General features: G+C 42.0%; 1 protein-coding gene across 6 annotated transcripts in view; it reads right to left on the bottom strand.

Moving 5' to 3' along the window:
• Positions 1-1,321: 1,321 nt before the first annotated feature.
• The window catches only part of EML1 (EMAP like 1), a 136,118-nt gene continuing 118,311 nt past the window's right edge, over positions 1,322-19,128 (bottom strand). For all 6 annotated transcript variants that reach the window (XM_066607963.1, XM_066607961.1, XM_066607962.1 and 3 more), the window contains 13 exons: positions 16,951-17,046; positions 14,547-14,681; positions 14,227-14,326; positions 13,620-13,771; positions 13,228-13,353; positions 12,849-12,980; positions 12,662-12,729; positions 11,131-11,219; positions 10,167-10,264; positions 9,281-9,368; positions 7,014-7,109; positions 5,729-5,859; positions 1,322-4,877 (listed from right to left, as the gene is read on the bottom strand). In XM_066607963.1, the coding sequence (XP_066464060.1) occupies positions 4,752-4,877; positions 5,729-5,859; positions 7,014-7,109; positions 9,281-9,368; positions 10,167-10,264; positions 11,131-11,219; positions 12,662-12,729; positions 12,849-12,980; positions 13,228-13,353; positions 13,620-13,771; positions 14,227-14,326; positions 14,547-14,681; positions 16,951-17,046 (1,437 nt within the window). In that variant the 3' untranslated portion in view covers positions 1,322-4,751. The remainder of the gene's footprint in view (positions 4,878-5,728; positions 5,860-7,013; positions 7,110-9,280; positions 9,369-10,166; positions 10,265-11,130; positions 11,220-12,661; positions 12,730-12,848; positions 12,981-13,227; positions 13,354-13,619; positions 13,772-14,226; positions 14,327-14,546; positions 14,682-16,950; positions 17,047-19,128) is intronic.

Genomic DNA, 19,128 nt, shown 5'->3' with positions numbered 1-19,128 from the left:
GTTTTCTGCCTGTTCTGAACTGATGGCACTGCTGGACATCTTCCAATTTCAAAGGGAAGTAAGCACGATGTGCCTTTCCTCTGCTGCAGACCATTGCATCTATATTCCTCAACATAGACCATTTCTTTGTGCCTCTTCAAAGCACAAGGGCTTGAACAGCACATCTTGAAACCCCAGTCTGCTTTGAAATCTTTGCCCAGGAGAGACCTTGCTGATGTAGTAGAACCATCTTGTGTCTTGTTTCTGTGTTCAGTCTTGCCATGGTGCATGACCTGTGACGTGAAACTGTCTTCCACAACCTCACCTTTGTAGGAGACTTTGGCTGTTTCTCACCCAGTTTTAAGCCTCGTACACAGCTGTTTCTCTGTTGCAGTTAATGACCATGTTTCAACCTATATATGAAAATGCTGAACATTACACCAGTTTGGTTGATCATATGGTGGACCATAATCCTACAAAATCCCTGACACTCTGTTCTGCAAGGTGGACCTAAAAGAATTGACACTGTTTTGAAGGCAAAAAAAATTATATCAAATATTGATTTCTCTTTTGTTCATTTACCTTGCAATTTGGCAAATTGCAAAAAATAAATTAATACTTCCATTTTTGAAAATTCTTTCTTCGCAGCCTTTTTTCAACACCTGCCTAAAACTTTTGCACAGTACTGTATTATTTTACCGATTCTACACAATAAAAATAGTTGTTAAAAAGGAAAAAAAAAAATTGAACTATTATCAACACGGCATTCCAAGACCCGTTACATTTTTATTTTTTCACCAACTGTGCTATGCGAGGTCTTGATTAGAGATGAGCGAGTATACTCGCTAAGGGCAATTGCTCGAGCGAGCATTGCCCTTAGCGAGTACCTGCCCGCTCAAGACAAAAGGTTCGGGTGCCAGCGCGGGGGAGCGGTGAGTAGCGGCAGTCAGCAGGGGGGAGCGGGGGAAGAGAGGGAGAGCGAGATCTCCCCTCCGTTCCTCCCCGCAGCTCCCTGCCAGCCGCCGGCACCTGAGCCTTTTGTCTCGAGCGGGCAGGTACTCGCTAAGGGCAATGCTCGCTCATCATAGCGTTGCTATGGAAAGCCCAGCGCTGGCATCCACGAGCGGAGAATCATAGCGATTCTCCGGTTGCGGGAGTTTCACATGAGCGTATTATAGGCACATTTATAGCCCCATGATACAGGTGAGTGTCCTGATCCAACCAAGTCTTAGGCAGGTACCCTCACCACTAATAAACACACAGTTGTGTGAAACAGACATGATAGATACAGCTATAGAAGAAGAAAGAAAAACACACACACAACATGAAACAAACGACTTAATTTCATAACAAATTTGAAATTTATTTCCTCCTTCATACCCCCATGTAAACAATGCGTTTCAAGCCTTTTAATCAGACAAAAATGTAATAACGGTTTCTGTTTGCGTGACTACAAATGTTCTCTTAGATGCTAGTGCTCAAGACTGGAAGATTAAATAGTTGTACGTAAGTGTTCCCTTCCATGCAGACATAACCTGACAATAAAACCACTTCACATACGTGTTGCACTTTATATTTAAAAATACAAAAAAAAATAAAAAAAATGGGGGGGGGATTTACAATAAGTCACAGGAAGTTAAAAGGTAAAGCGGATACTGCACTGCTAGATATTTCCAGTATAAAAAGCAATAAGCCGAGTGTATGCTACCCTTCCCCGATATGAACTCATCCTTATAGAAGCAAGTCTTTACTCGTCTTATACATCAAAGTGCCATTTAGCGAGTAACATTGGAATAGTAATACAGAAAAGGCACTTGGCGCTATATAAATGTATCCTTCAATAAACACCCATTTGGCTACATTAAGGGTGAAACTATAACTCCCATCAAGCAGCTGTCAGGGCATGCCGAGAATTGTAGTTTTATCACAGCTAGACAAGCAAATGCTGGAAAACCGTGTCCTATGAACAACTAGGCATTATAGATTAGTGGGGTGTATATGGGTTTAGAATACCCGTTGTCAAGATATCCTGTGAGGGCACGCTCCAAAGGGTTAAGTTATTAAGACAAAACCTGTCAGCCTGCTGGGCCCTGCCTACAATAACCGAGGATGATATACTTGCCTCTCCTTGGCCCCCAGGACACAGCTGACAGCCGACATCGGCGGTGACTTCTGGGTAGACGGGCTGAGCAGAAGTATGCGAAACTTCACATCCCCAAACTCCTGGCATCATGGTGGGCAGGATATGAGCGCTGATGCCAGTAGTGATGTCTACCCGGAAGTCACTACTGATGCCAACGCCGGCTGTCAGCTTCGTCCCAGTGCCCCAAGAGAGGATAGTATACCATCCTTTGTTGTTTTAGGCAGGACACAGCTGGGGAATGGAGTTTTGTTTTAATGACAAAACCCCCTTAGTAGAATGGGGTCTCCCATTCAGAATCTCGTCAATAAATCAGATTGTCTACCAAGACCATCTTTCTCTGGAGGACCTGGCATGTTTAAGCATTATTAGGACAGCCAGCCCATTCATTTAAATGACAACTTAATTTCTCCTCTAGTGCCACTGTAAGGGAATTGAACACTTGCTGTCAGGTTCCCTCAGACATTACAGCTGATTACTGGGGTCCCAGCAGCAGGTTATCCAAAGAGAAAATCCCCTTTAAGTACCTCAGACAGCGCACCTAGTACTACTTTCAGCACAAAATAAAAGGAGCGCATCTACAGAATGGGGCTGCACGGCACCGGGAAGACTGTGGTGCTGTGTAGAAAACATTCAGAAGGAGCTGTGGTGCTTCACAGCAATCATGGGGGTCCCCAGATCAGTTATATGTCATCACTTGCTGTAACTGGAATACCTTTTTAAGGCTCAGGGGTGTCAAATACTCATCAATACCATTCCAAGGACTTCTGCATCCAAAAAGGTGCATTTGATGACTTTTAATTCCAGTTCAACCACAAAGTCAGGACTTGTAAAGCGCAGAACATATTGCAACTCCCCATACATGGGCTCACCTGGTATTGCGGTTTCAATACAGGATTCATCCTTTGTTTTTAGCCTTTATGCCAATTACTGCTGTCCTGGCTCAATTCTGCAGAGACAGTGGATACAAGACCTAACAACATAGCATCCCTAATCATAATCATCTGCAACTTACTTCTACCTGCAAATTCTGAGGCAATATAACCTCAGCATCTATAATGGGATTGCCTAAATTTGAGTAAATAGAGCAATCTCTGAATAATAAAACGCTTTGCTACATCCTTATACACAGTATGTTTCCATTCACCATTTTCAATATTTCTGCTTACTGACAGTGACTGGAAACTTTAGGAACTCATTAACCTAATGTTTTTCAAAGCTGAGGATTTGCTACAATTGCATCCAATTGAGAAGATGCACAATGATGTAAACACATCCTCAGCACAAGTCTCTCTCCTGCCCTGAAGGTTTGCTACTGTGTATCAATACAGGAAAGATCTGGAGGAGTGCAGCTTCTTTAACCCACAGGAGGTCTGTCTAGATTGGACACACAATTAAACCCTTCGCTCAGAGAAAACTAAGGTCGGTGAGTGTTTTAAGGGGTCTTTGGCTGTAAACAGTACATGTCCTACAGCAAGCAGAGATATTGAAAAAAAAGGTGTGAGATTGCAACACAAAGTATAATAAGCTTCCATTATCCAAGGTCGATTTCCCTATTGAACAGTTCTCAATCAAGATCCTACCTTGGAGACTTTGTCCTACTTTTAGTGGTTTTGTTGCAGGAAGCAGACAAATCCATACATTGAGTCAGAATGAAGTGAATGGGACTCAGCCTGCAGTACCAACGATGGCCCCAGCAGAATGCACGGAGCTGTCTGCTTCCTGCAGCAAAATAGCTAGACGTAGGACCACCACTTTAAAACCTCACACATGTCCAGCACATTGTTTTTCAGAACCACCTCATGTACCAATACTTTCACACACTGCTCTCCTCCAAAGGTCATATCTCTACCTGATCTGCTGCAATAACAGCACCTCCAACACACTGGTATACGGTATATCTGCCCCCACAACTGGCCTCCTAACTAACTTCTCTGCTTAAACTTTAGTCCAATATTCCTATAAGAAGTGGAAGAAATCAGGTAATTGAACATGATCGTTGCAATTCACGGCAGCAGCAGAAAGGCATATAGAAAAATTATTGCAGGTTATATTGCCTGACCAGATCCAAAATGCACACCAAGGTTACAAACATGGGAATGAGATAGCGGCAATGCCCAGGTGCCATAAACAATCCTATCCGAGTAAAAGTGGGGAGAATGACAACAGGAAAAATAGAAGTGCAAAGGTACTGACGCCCCCCCAAAAATGAACACATTCACATTTAAAGTTCTTAGTGTGTGAAGACTAATGCAACGTACCAACTCATGTCACATTCTTCGAATACTGCTCGTGGCAAAACATGACATACACAAGGAGAGTTTAACATTTTCATGAAAGCTAAACTGACAGAACACTATAAACAGTGGATAGAATATAAGACCCTTCTGCGCTACAATGTAATGTGTATTGTATTCTGCAGAATTTGAAGCAAGTACAAACAGTGCAGCCCTCCTTATTAGAAGCCAAGGGGTGACCCTGGCAGGTTGGACTGACAGTGATAGACGGGAGAGGGATCTGGTTCCTGAGTTCTCCACAACTCGTTCAGAAGCAGCCGGTGTTAGCTATACGGAAGGCATGTGTCGGTTTTATGGGATTCTCTTGTGGTCTTCGAGGTTGCCTGGGCAGATGACTAGAGAACACGCCACTGCATGATACTCATGTCCTTGCCACCAGTAGAGATTAAATGGCTGTCCTTCTGCAAAAAGCTCACGTTGGTGACATGGCTGCTGTGCCCGCCGTAAGCGTGGCTGGAAGTCTGCAAACAGAAATGGTAAAGCTGGACATACATTGTAAAAAGACCTACTTTTGAAAATCTCTAATCGTTGCAATTAAAATAAAATTAAAGTGTGTTACAACTCATGTATTTGGACTTCGCAAATAGCCTTGATTAAAAATAGGCAACAGTTATGCAGGTCCAATGCAGATTAAATAATCGGTTGCCTCTTCTACTGTTTGTTGGTTTGATAGTGGCTGAGAGTGTGCAGGATCAGATTATATAGTGTAGTCTCATGAAAACACACGGGTCTGCGTAGGAACTTTAAACACCTTAAGGCCCATTTTGACAACGATTATTGCTCAAAATCTTTTGAGCAATAATTTGTGGCTAAACGCGTGGCCAAAAGTCTAAAAATCAGCAGTGAGCCTTATCAGCACCGTGCGCTGAGTTATCAGCAGAATACCACTGATGGTATCGTTTCAGCTGGTATCCCGCTCCAAGAACACAGCAGAAGTATGCAGAAGACAGTGCTTCAGCTATCTTCTGCATACCCCGCTCGGAGCGCTCAGCTGTATACCAGCTGAGCGCTTCAAGAACACAGCGGGAGCGCTGTCTTCTGTATACAGCGGGAGCCTTCATTTACACACTAATAAGCTCCTAAGTAGCTGGTTAGCTACTTAAGAGCTTATGCAAAGTGAATGCTCAAAACTGTCACTCAGACTGCCGTTTGAGCGAATTTTGAGCAATCATCTTGCCGTGTAAATGCACACAACGATTATCGATCAAAAGATTGCTTTTGAGCGAATTGTTGTGTCTAAATGGGCCTTAACACTAGGTATGTTGGTGTAATCATGGTATTTAATTAGTTGTACCTATTCACGGTTACTTACCCGAAACTGTGAACAAGGATATGAGAACAGATGGACTTTTCCAAAATCATCTCCTGTAGCCAAAAGCTTCTGATCAGTTGACCTGCAGATTGCATTGAGGTCTGTTCCATCTGACCCTTCGGGCCACACACCTGCAGAAGAGCAGCAGTTTATAGTCACAGAATAAGAAAAAAGTCACTTTGTAATTTAAAGATTCCATTTTGCATGGTTTTGCATTGCTCTAAATACAGCCTGCAGTTTAAAGAATGGAGGTTTTCACTCTGAGTGCTTTGACTGCAACGAGAGTCATATCTACAGGATTACATATAAATAATGCTTGTCCTTTAATTTATACTAGATATAGCATTATATACACTCATCCTGGTGGAATCCCTGGTGGAGTCAAGATTGACAGGGGGGTGATGCCCCCTCAACATGATTGGCTGCAGTGGTTGTTAGTATTCAGGTCTTGCAAGGACACTAAAATTCAGAGCAGCCCATGCCCCGTGGTGCAAGTACGCTCCCCGGCTGGCCCACTGAAGGGATAGCACTTAGCTTCCCAGCTGGCAGGAGGGGAGCGGGCATAAGGCCTACTGACACGGCAGCCGTGACATATCTCAGAAGTGGCCGTCATCTTCGGATGGGTCATTGGTGCAGCGGGCGTCTGGGGTCACAGTGGCGGCCGCCCTTATCCCACAAGAAAGGTGGCCCTCGTATAGTGAGGTGTCGCCAGGGGAGCGTCCGTGAGGCAGAAGAGAGAGCCGGCAGCCGCCAGACACAGATGTCACTCGGGCCCCTGCACATAGCAGAGAGGCGACCGGGGAGCGGCCGTCACCCTAGCACAGAGACGGCCAGCACAAAACCCTGCAGTCCGTCGGCCCCCTGCAGGGAGCATGCAGCCAGTGGCTGGTATGGAGGAGTCAGGGGACGGACAGCAGGGAGCCTTCAGCCGCCACCCGCGGGGCAAGCATGCCTGAATCGACAGCCTGCCCACAGCACACACAGGCAGCAGCACACTGTGCATTGCTTTGTGCATGTCCTGCACGCAGAAATTAATCCACACTGTGCTGCTAGGACCTTACTATGTTGACCCTATCGGGACCTTACTACATTGACCCTATAGAGGCTTAACTCCTGTCAAACCCCTACCTTCTGGTGGCGTCAAGATACACTAATACCCCCTCTTCCTGTTACACTGCCTGAGCTGAACATGCATGCTAATGAGCGGTTGGGATAAGGAGCTGTTGACAGCACTAAGCAATTTGCTTCTCTATTGGATGTTAACTCTTAATAAAGTTTCCCTGACCAAAGACTTGGAATCCAAGAGTGCAGGTATATGTTGCCCATTCGAGGTCTCTGGTGGTTTCGACGCTGACTACTTGTTTGCAGGCTGTGGGAATCCCTGTAAACAAAAAAAGTCATTATGTGAACACAAGAAACACGACTACCTAGTTACCCAGTTATATTCCCATTTTCTCAAAGAATGGACAAGTGCATAGAAAATTTTGTAATAATGTAAAAAAAAAAATATTGCTGGCAGTAAATTGGCCATAGGTGGCAGTATGCATTTTGCTTGCCTGTGCCCAGAACTAATTTACTAGACTCAAGTATCTATTAAGGAATCAGTACTGAGTTTAAAAGGGCCAAAACCAGTATTCAGGGCTGCGGAGTCGGTAAGACAAACCTCTGACTCAGAATCCTCAATTTTACCAGACTCCAACTCCTTCATATATGACTCATACCGTATATACCGGCGTATAAGACGACTTTTGAACCCCGAAAAATCTGCTCTGCAGTCGGGGGTCGTCTTATGCGCCGGTAATACAAAAAAAAAGTGTAAAAAAAAAAAAATTTATTACTCACCTCCCACGGCGTTCTGTCGCGCTCCGGCAGGATGTCGCTCGCTCTGGCAGGCTGTCGCTCGCTCCTCGTCCCCGGCGCAGCATAGCTTTCTGAATGCGGGGCTTGAAATCCCCGCTTCCAGAAAGCTAATACACACGCCGGCAGCCATGACAGCATTGAATGGCTGTGATTGGCTAAAGCACACGTGGCTTCAGCCAATCACACTATTCAATGACATCATTGAATGGCTGTGATTGGCTGAAGGCGCACGTGTTAGCAATCACACCCATTCAATGATGTCATTGAATAGTGTGATTGGCTGAAGCCACGTGTGCTTTAGCCAATCACAGCCATTCAATGATGTCATGGCTGCCGGCGTGTGTATTAGCTTTCTGGAAGCGGGGATTTCAAGCCCCGCATTCAGAAAGCTATGCTGCGCCGGGGACGAGGAGCGAGCGACAGCCTGCCGGAGCGAGCGACATCCTGCCGGAGCGCGACAGAACGCCGTGGGAGGTGAGTAATGAATTTATTTTTTTTTCTCCACTGTATACCGGCGTATAAGGTGACAGTTGGGGGGTCGTCTTATACGCCCCGTCGCCTTATACGCCGGTATATACGGTAAGTGCTGGCATGCCCAGTGCGCCTTCTTCCTCTGGTCTGTAGAGGAGGCGTTTCACTACTGAGCATGTGTAGATAGTGCTGCATGGATTTATCCTAACTATAAGCCTTGAAGAAGCAGCATACTTAGTTATACTCCGTATAATGGAGAGGAAAGGTAATAATTGATTTTATATTGCCGTTTCCATATCAAAGTTATCAAGGTTTTTGATACATAGGGGATTTGATGAATAGAACATATATTTACAGGACCTTTCGAAAGTTTACAGAATTCCTATGGAAGGAAATATGCAACAAATTTTGCATTGAATTAATGATACCATATTTATAAAAGGATTTTCATAAGCCAGAGTCAGAAAACTTCTACCAACTCCACCAAAATGAGATCCTGACCCAGACTCCACATCTCTGCTATCTAATGTTTTAATGGAGATTGACTATAAGATGCAGCACTACAACTAAGCTATAAACCTATTGTATGTAATACAGCTGGCTGAGCAGGTGATCCTCTCCATCATTCATTGTCAGTTATTGCCCTTATAAAGGTTATGCCCTTTTGGGGGCATGTTATTCACTAAATGGATGTATTTTTGACTGAAAGTCTTTTTTTGCAGTAGGGTTTTAGTAAAAATGAAGCATTATTTTGCTTCCACATATCACAGTATATAGCAAGTTTCAGAATCTGTTTACTGTGAAATGCATCAGAGTGATTTATGACATCTGATGGCTCATTGTCCAGCCCCTTTCTCTACTCTCCTGAACCATCTTATCAACTAAATTTATAATCAATTTTTAACTTTAAGAAGTCCATGCAGGAGAACAGAGATGAGCACTCTGATAAATTTCATTAACAGCATTCTGCGACTTCCTATAAATATTCCGATATACAAAAAGTGCAAAGGTTTTAATAAAACTCCATTACAAAATGCTTTTGAATAAAAAAAAAACCACTTTATAATCTTAAAGATTCCCTAAAAGGCTTCCATAGTCTTTAGGGTTTTTCATTTAAATGTTCAATATTCTATCTATCTATCTATCTATCTTTTTTTAAAACTTATTTTAGTTACTATACCCATACAGAATGATAGCAAACAGAATGCTGAAGGCACTTACAGTACAAGATTTCATAATCTCCTGAATTAGACATCAAATATTGAGAATTCACAGACCAGTCCAGGTGAGTAATAAAACTGGAGTGACCCTTAGAGGGAGAGAAAAAAAAAAAGTGTTATATGCAGGCAATGGCAGTGTTTTTGACTCTTAAACAGGACAATCCAAAAGTTATAAAAAACACACCTCTAATATTCTTTGCTTTCAAAGTTGATGGTTTTTGCACCGCCGGTCCTTCTTCCTACTATCAGTGCAATTATGTATTTTCTCCTGCAAAGTGACAATGGCAGCCAATTGCTGGCCACACTGATGTGTCTCATAGTGCCATGAATAATTTGGCGGTCGCGATCACATGACCTGCAGCATGAACGCCGCCAAATTTTACAGATATTAGTTTTTTTTTAGGTTTAAATAATTTAAAACTTAGAAAATTATTCCCTTGTCGCAATAGATCATCATAAAAAGGGGTCAGATGCTGTAAAGGCTTCAGCTTACCAGTAAGCCTTGCTTGTGGGCATGTCCTGGTATATTGGTTAATTGGCCACCAATATCTTTAAAGAAACACTCCGAGCAATACATACCCTATGTCATGCCTAGTTCAGGGCCTGGAGGATAGAGCACGACACTAGAATACCCTCTTTGGTAGCTGAATCTGCGTCATACTCCGCACCCCAGGTCCTGCAATAGGCATAACACAGTATATCACTTCTGCCCAGGCTCAGGAGAAGGAAAATGAATTGAAAAATGCCACAATAGAATATTGCTTTTAATGTACTGCATCCAATATTCCTTTAGCTGGTATTACAATATTTTATTTTCACCATTGTCACTTCCTTAATCGTTTTGACAAAAAAATTTTATGCATCAGCAAAAACAGCAAACAACTTACTGAGCATTTGCCAATGCGACTGTATTTTCTTCCATTCTCATTAACAGCATAAATATAGATGTAGTTGTCATGGGAACCGATTGCAAGGAAATTTCCATCTGTTCAGGAAGAGAGAACAAGAAAAATATATAAAAAGAGGGAAGATGGTCCCAGATATGAGTCAGCAGAAAGCAGAGGATCCGTGTGCGGTGCCCATAGAGCACCAGAACATTTACTCCTGTCTGGTCAGCTTCAGAACTATTTTTCCAATTAGCCTTTTGTGGTTAAGTTCTTAGCAGGAATGACGGCAGTAAAAGATTGGTTCACACTGAAGTTATACTTCTGAAAATCCTGTGCTAGAGACTTAAATATTCTGCAGAGAATCCATCAACAAGTGGCATTCTGACATGGAATACCCATTCACAGGCTACAAACTAAAACTATAGCTTGTAGTCATCAGACTACAGAGGAGAACATTTACAATACGATCAGTATGTTGCTGTTGCCACTCAAGCAATATATAGATGAAAGAAGTCTGGAAAGTCTTAATATTGGAGATATGGAAGATACTGCTCATGGGAAGCAAAAATTTGACACTTTACATCAGCCACCCCAGTGAAGAATACAACAGTTATGGTTGATAACAGGGAACAGAACAGAACACATTCACCTGCATTGCAAAGGGAGGTAAAACAGACTTTAGTGTTACTGCCCTTGGTTCACTCATTGCACCACTTAACTAACCTGAAGCAATCAGAGTGCACATATCCCAATAGAGCTCGATTGTGCGATTTGGGATGACAAGTCCCTCATATTTTAGGTAATTACCATAATAATTTGAAGTCTGTTTTGTCTAAAAACGACCCAATTTATGGTGCTTGTATTTTAGCAAACTTCTGACCAGTTCTTCTAAGAAAAGCAGAAATCAGAACATTGTGGCTTTAATTTGAAGCCATATAAAAGACGCCATAAAATAAATACAAACCTGGGGAGTAGCACATGACTGAGAGTTGCTCGTTCCCATCTGTGTGTACAGTGACCAGGTCTTTCGTGTCTGTGTCTAACACAAACCACCTGCCAGTAAAATAAGATACAGCGTGAGCTACAACAACAGACACATCACTCCTGTGCTGCTAAACAATTACAGTGTGCTGTCAGCGAGCAGCAACAGACAATTAGGTTTAGTGCTTGCTTAAAGAGTTCACTTGATGAAAAGATTAATGGGGAATTATCACTTTTATTGTATTAGCTGAAAAAATAAATAAAGCACAGAACAGTGATCATGGGTTATTACATAAATGACCACTAGAGGAGACAGAAGTCAATGAAGATGAGGATGCAGTTATTTGTTTCACTGTTGCATCAATGCATTCTGAAAGCCATAACTTTCTACTCCTTCAACATACCATAAGGGCACAGACGAGTTATATTTTTCAACGGCATCATTTTGGTGTACATATAATGTATTAAAATAGTTATTCATATTTTGTTTTTGAGGGGAAGAAGGGGGAAATGGGAAAGAAACCCCAAAAACACCACCATTATTTTTCTTGGGATTTCATGGTTACAACATTAACAGGGCGTTAAACAGTAAATGCACTTTTGGCAAACTTTGAACCTCTGCAGAGAGACATGTCAAAACTTGTGATCAGTGGTGGGTCTTGCTACTGAGACCCTCCTCACCCCCCCCCCCCCCCCCCCCGGGTGGATCACTATAAGGAGGGGGCTGCAACGTTCACCCAAGCACTGTGCCACTGTCTGTTTTTGATGCTTGTCAGCTCCTTCCAACAGAAGACTGACTCATTGATGTGTACAGAAGAGGTCTATAGACCTCAATGTGGCCATCCTTAGCTGCCTTGAGGTGCAGACAATCAGCAAAGGCAGTCGCAGAGGCATAGTGCTCGAGTAAGTGCTGCAAGCCCCTTGTTCTAGTAATTAGCAGGGGTCTTTGTACTGGGACCCCACCGATCAAATCAAGTTTGTGAAAATTGCAGCTGCTTTAACTGTATTCTTCCGGATTGAAGGATTAAAGCAATACCAAATTAACATCTTTTTTGTTTCACTACTTTTCCGCAATGGTACGGTAAAGTCCCCTGACACTTGGGTACTTTATTTATTTTTACACTAAGAATTTTGTTATAGAGGAAAAAAAAGTTTTGTTTTTTATTCCCTTGAGGTGGTAAAGGAGGTCATTAAATTTAACTCCCCCCCCCCCCCCCCCACATACTCTTTGAAGTCTGACTGGGGGACCAAGTGGTCGCTAATATGTTATGCCAGCCACTACAGCGAGCTAGTATCCCACCAGTGATGGTGTGGCACAACATTTACAACACTTTGCACAAAGAGCATAGCTACAACACTTAAAATGTATGTCAAATTTTGCCAAGGATTTTTTTATGGAGGTAGGATCCTCTTACACAGAACAATCATAGTTCAGATTCTCACTGGATCATGGAAATCTGAATTTCCGATCACACCTTAAAAGCCATTGAGCTATTCAGATATTCAGTACATACCTGCCCGTCAGTGTTCCTATTGCAACAACAGAACCGTTGGGGTGGAAGCCAGCAGACTGAGCCGGATCCTGAAATTGATAAAAGAGAAGTCCGTGAATCGTCCTGTTCTATCAAGTTGTTAAATATTGTTTCTTACAAATCATATAATCTGTTTTAGGCAAAACAGAGCAACAACCAATAAGCAAACCTCAATGATCTTGCACCAAACTGGATGATGACTGATGGCATCCCACAATGTTATTTGCTTGTCATGACCGCATGTCAGGAACTGAGGCTTCTGGGAATGTGCAGCTAATCCCCACAGTTCATCAGTATGACCCTGTATAAAAATTATTAGCAAATATATTAATGACGCAACCAGAACAGATATTTAGCTTTTGGATATAAAATTATGAAGGTTTGCATTCACCGACAACACGCAGAGATCTTGAAAATGAAGAATTAAAATAAAAGTATATTGAAACTCTTCACTGTGATAGTAAAGCTTTATTCACTTAGACCCACCCCACCACATGTAAGTGCAATGTACAGCAGTATAAAATATTGTCCATAAGTCTTACTCTTACCTGGGTAATGGTACTGAAGTCTCCAGCTAAAGTTCCTTGAAGGACAAAGTTTCTTGTCGTCCCGATCAGAACAACATCACCTTTTCCTTCTGCAACAGTCCGCACTGGGCCAAACTGTTCTGGAATCTTACAAGAGATATGCCCAACAGTCACTAGGTGCTAAAATAATCTCATATGTATATATGCAATACATTTTCTTTATTCTAGCATTATTGGGTGAAGTATGAAATATTCTGGTTTACCAGACGACCACAGAAATGTACATAAAATGTAAGTATAAGAGCAGGACCATTCAGGACAGTCCACTATAGGTTATTCCTAGCTATACATTACCTGCTATAGGTTATATCCCTTATCATATATACAATTTTCAGTGTGGCAAAACTCCTTACCTCTGCGACATGGAGTTTTTGGTAATTTCCATCCCAGGATATAAGTTTCCTATCTTTCCCTCCAGAAACTAATGTGCCATCTCTCTGCATGCAAAGTGCAAAAATACCACCGTCATGGGCTCCTTGAACTGCGTGGTTAATCCTATTAGTACCTAAAGATGAAAGACAATCATGTGAGAAAAGAAAGAACACGTGAATAGCATGGTATCGCCTCAGAGGGACCACAGACAATTTTTACCAGTGGAGGCATGTGACTGTCTCGACTAGTCAATATTTATTTTGGATAACCCCTTCTCATGTGAAGGATCCCCCTCATTATGCGGGAGCATTACATGGAAGCTTTTCTACAGGCTTTTTTTATGTAATGCTCTGATGGGTCAGATGCTCCAGAGTGGGAGCATTTCTCCACTCTGGCTAGTAGAGAAGGGTATTCAGTGTTATGGCAGTGCCCTTTAGCATACCCATATGCCCTAATAATAGGCAGACAACCCCTTTAAGACCTCAGACATCCCACTTGTAGTTCCACAACTATTTGCCATTTGTATGTCTAACAATGATGGCTTTCACCTTATATGTGAAACTACAAAATATATCTAGACTGATTTACCTTTTCCCCAAACCAGGAGATTTCCACTTGAATCTCCAGTGATTGTATCGCCATTTTCTGAAAAAGTGACGCATAGCACAAACTTTGGTTTCTCTTGTTTCTGTAAAGGCAATGAGAATAGAAACATGTATAACGGTAAGAGTATCAATAATGATGTGAAATACAACTTATAAAGTATGCCACATTGATTAATCGTTTATCAACCACCTGTTGGGACCTACGGAGGTGCCCAGTCCCTGTTCTCAGCATAGAAGTAGCTGTGCATGCATGAACAGTCCCTCTCCAGTCTAGTGAATGGGAGATGACAATACAAGTATTACCTCAAACAATCCCTGCTTCTTGATCAGAGAACTTCCCTCCAGGGTCCAGAAATACAGGTGAGATTTGCCACACGTGACTATGATGTTTGTATCTGTGGGATGGAAATCTGCTACAAACACGGCTTCATTTGAGCACTGAAAGAAGAGAGTCAGTAGTTCAGAGACTTCCAAAGATTTAATGGTTTTACTTCCAGAGAGAATACAAAACAGGACTTAAGATTTAAGAATTAGTAGGGCCTTGGCCTGGGCTCTAAGTTCCATTTACCTATGGCTCTCCAGCGGTCAGGCCATGCTGTTTCCAACAGCTGGAGAGCCACAGGTTGGAGGCTACTGACCTAGCTGCTATGACCACAATCATTTTACGGTTCAGATTTCAAATAACTCATAACTCACGTTTAATGACACTCGGATAAATAAATTTGATATAAATGGAAACAAACTCAAAGGTTTGTCGTGAACGACTAAACTGCTAACAAGACGTCCTGGTTCCCCACAGCAACCAATCACAGCAAAGCTTTCAATTTAAAGCTGCTGAGGTAAAATGAAAGCTGTGCTGTGATTGGTTGATACGGGCAACCAGGACGTTTTACTGTTAAGACAGTTTTGCTAAAAAAGGCCCAAAAAGTTCTATTCTGTCGTAGTCGTTGCTAGAGGGATATGAGACAAAATGGCTGCCAACGGAGACGGGAAAGCATTTTGTGTCCTTGCTTTTCATGTCTACCAGTCTGTTATTCATGTTCAACATCATTTTCTAACAGAGTTTGGTGAAGCTCCATCTAGTGGGCACAGAATTAGTCACAATTTTAAGGAAAAGGGTTGCATCTGTAAGCAAAAACCATCCAGCCATCCACTAGTCAGAGTGGAAACAGCGGAGTGCGTCCATGCAAGTGTCACACAAAGTCCTCACAAATCCACCCTCAGAGCAAGCAGAAAATTGGACGTCCAGAGGCCAATGTGTGGGAGATTCTGCGCAAATGTTTGCATTATCATCCTTACCGACTGCAGTCATTACAGACCTTGAAACCGGGTGACAAAGCGCGGCGACATTCGTTCTGTGATAGTATGCAAATAGCAATGGAAAGTGATTGTTTCATGGAATCTTTAGTGTTTAATGATGAAGCCGCCATCCATCTTTCAGGCACCAAATGTAAGGTAAGAGTCTGGGGAAGGAAAACCCACCCGACTACGTGGAACATATGTGTGGCTCCCCCAAGGTGAAGGTGTTTTGTGCAATAACCTGTAGAAAGGTGTACGGCTCAATAGGCGACTAACAGGTGGATTAGCCGTGGAGGTGATTATGATCGTGAACTTCTTGCTTGGTCTCCACGCCTTGCTATTTTCTTTCTGGGGGAGTGTTAAAGATGGTCTACATGCCACCCTCACCACCCACCATGCATGATCTGCGAGTACACATCACAGAAGCCACTGCAACAGTGAATCGTGATACTCTACAACATGTAGGGCAGTAACTTGACTACAGGCTCCAGTGACAAAGGGGGCTCACATTGAACACCTGTAATGCACAACATCAAAAGGTTTTCCACAGCAGAACCTTTTGAGAGTTTCGGTTTCCCTCAACATCAAATTTATATTTCGGAGTGTCATTAAATGTGAGTTGAGGGTTTTAAAATCAGGAAGATATTTGTATATAACTGAGGTTGCTTAGATTTTCTCATAGGCTTAAAACTGGTTGCCTGCCCATTTTTTCCTCTGGATAGGTTATCAGTAGTTGATGGATGGAGGTCTGCCTCTCGGGAACCCTGTCCATCAGGCCTGCTGTCCCGTGCAGCAGGACAGACATTTTCATAAGCGGACTGGATGTGACCAGAAGAGGAGCAGGAAGTGCAGTAGCAATGCTAAACTCCTATTGATTTCAATGGGAGCGAAGCTGATGCTGGCACTTCCTCCCCTGTTCACTTATGACAATGTCTGTCCCACTGCACTGGACAGCAGGCTGGATGATCAGCTGATTGGGGAGGGGGTTTACCGAACAGCAGGCCCTCATCCATCAGTTACTGATGACCTATAAAGAGGATAGGTCATCAGTGAAAAAATTGTCAGACATCCTCCTAAATGAAAAAATATCTTAAGTGTTTCTGGGGTGATCTGCACGTAGATCACATCTGATCACAGTAAATCGTACTGCAAAGTTACGTTATTTATCACCTCTTTACGCACCTGAAATTTTGTGGTCACAGAAAATTCAGAAATCGCTGAATTTCTGGGACAATAAAAATCCCAGAGGCATGACCACATGTGATTTCACGCGCCTCATGTAGCTGAACGCTAGAGATGATACCTCACAATATCAGAATGATCTGCTGCGATCAGACTTTGATTATTTATCTGTGTAATAATGCCCTTAGACCAGTAACACTGGGGAAAGCAGTTGTGACACCAGTACCTTAACATCAGCCAGCTTCTCTTCTTTCTGCCAGTCCCATACTGAGAGCACATGGTCATTGGAATCGTCCACAGAACACAAGTTTCCTCCTCCATTCTAAACATTGAGCAAATGAGCCAACAATCAGAATCACAACCAATGAACAGGAAAAAAGTCCCAACCTCTATAAAGATATATTATTAAATCGGTGCATAATTTTGGAGGTTGCCAATTTTTTTTCTTCCGAAAGTAACCTAGAATAATGTTGTTTTACATCATTCCTTCATCACCGTTCACAAAACAACAAGTCAACACCTTATAATGAATTGTTCTTTTTAACAAAAAGTCCTTGTATTTGTAATTGTACCTACAGGTATTTTGGCATTATTGCTAGCTTATGTACTATATGTAATTTTCAAGGTTTATTTTATGTCCTTGCAATAGAACATCACTATTAATATCGTATCTACAAGATTACTTTATTTCTCTTACTGAGTACAATCACATTTTGCTATAAACACATGAATGTGCATAGATTATAATCTTACTGTGATATGTTTATTATATTATGATTGGATGCTGACGGGGTGAGGCAAGCTTGTGATCAGCTCCTGACAAGTGCTAACTTTACTATATAAATGTGATTCAGAAGAGAAGCTTGAAACACCATCTTGTCAGTTTCATGTGTATTCTTCTCCAATGCATTGTATATACAATTAGCCATAACTGATTGATAAGGCTACGATACCCTTTGGGTATCACCTAAGTAAATGGATTACTCCAACATTCACGTATAAGGCAGATACCTATTAACCCCGTGGGCTGGCTTGATAGACTGCCTGTGAAAAAGCAGTATGACGTAATGCTATAGCATTACGTCATACTGCAGGAGCGATCAAAGCATCACATGTTAAAGTCTTCAAGTCCGGCTTAAAGTCTTCAAAGTAAAGTAAAAAAAAAATAAAAAAAAAAAAAAGCAATAAAGTTGCTATCAAAGTAACGCATTATTTTTCCTGCGCGGTGAACGTCGTCCAAAAAAACAAATAAAGAACGCCAGAAATACACTTTTTTAGTTACCCTGTCTCCCAGAAAAAATGCAATAAAAAGCGATCAAATAGTTGTATGTATTCCAAAATTGATACTATCGGAAACTACAGGACATCCCGTAAAAAATGAGCCCTTGCTGAACTACGTCGATGAAAAAAATAAAAAAAGTTATTGTGCGCACAAAATGACCGCAGAAAATAATTGAAAAAAAAAAAATATTCTTTAAAAAAAAAAAAAAAAGATACAAGTACTACAGCAAAAAAAAAATACTATACAAGTTTGGTATCGTAGCAATCGTACTGACCCATAGAATAAAAATAGCAGGTTGTTTTTGTTGCAGTTTGTGCGCCGTAGAAACAGGATGCACCGAAATATGGTGGAATATCGTTTTTTTCCCATTTCTCTCCACTTCGAATTTTTTAAAAGTTTTTCAGTAAATTATATGGTACAATAAACAGTGCCATTGAAAAATACAACTCATCTCGCAAAAAACAAGCCCACATACAGCGACGTCGATGGATAAAGGAGCTACGATTTTTTAAAAGGGAGTAGGAAAAAAAAAAAGCAAAAATGGAAAAAAGCAAAAAAGCTCCGTCACTAAGGGGTTAAGGACTCCAAATGGCAAAAAAAAAGCTGCTGATAGTGAATGCTCCTGACAGACTTCCACTGATCATCAGGGTTGTTATTAAAGGGGTATTCCGGTTGTAAAGTGAATTTTCAAGAATTCTAGATATGAAGAGTCTTTGCGCAATATTTATGCACAGCCAATTATGGGTATAAACTATGCAGCCATTACTTTCTTAACCTGAGCTCCATTTCTGAGGTTTCCTTCCTTCACTATTTACCAAGTTGGCTACAGAATCCCTACCAATATGCAGCTTGAGACTACATTTCCCACAATTCCCCACTCTGCTTTTCTTGTGCATGGTCCCGCCAAGCACTGCACTGCTATTGGTCAGCAATCTGATCCTGAGAGCTCAAGGGAAGAAATAGCTGTCCCTGGTTGTACCCACTGAGCGAGACCGATATGTATTGCTAGAATACCTACAGATCGTATCCAGAGGCAATCTGGGAATAAAACACTTCTGAAGTGCCAGTGTAAAGCTACAGACCAAAAATCCAAAGCAGAACCACATTGTAAACTTTAGCAAC

The sequence above is a fragment of the Eleutherodactylus coqui genome, chromosome 6 (genome assembly GCF_035609145.1).
Source record: "Eleutherodactylus coqui strain aEleCoq1 chromosome 6, aEleCoq1.hap1, whole genome shotgun sequence".
Taxonomy (NCBI): Eukaryota; Metazoa; Chordata; class Amphibia; order Anura; family Eleutherodactylidae; genus Eleutherodactylus; species Eleutherodactylus coqui.
This window is presented reverse-complemented; position numbering and strand designations above follow the sequence as displayed.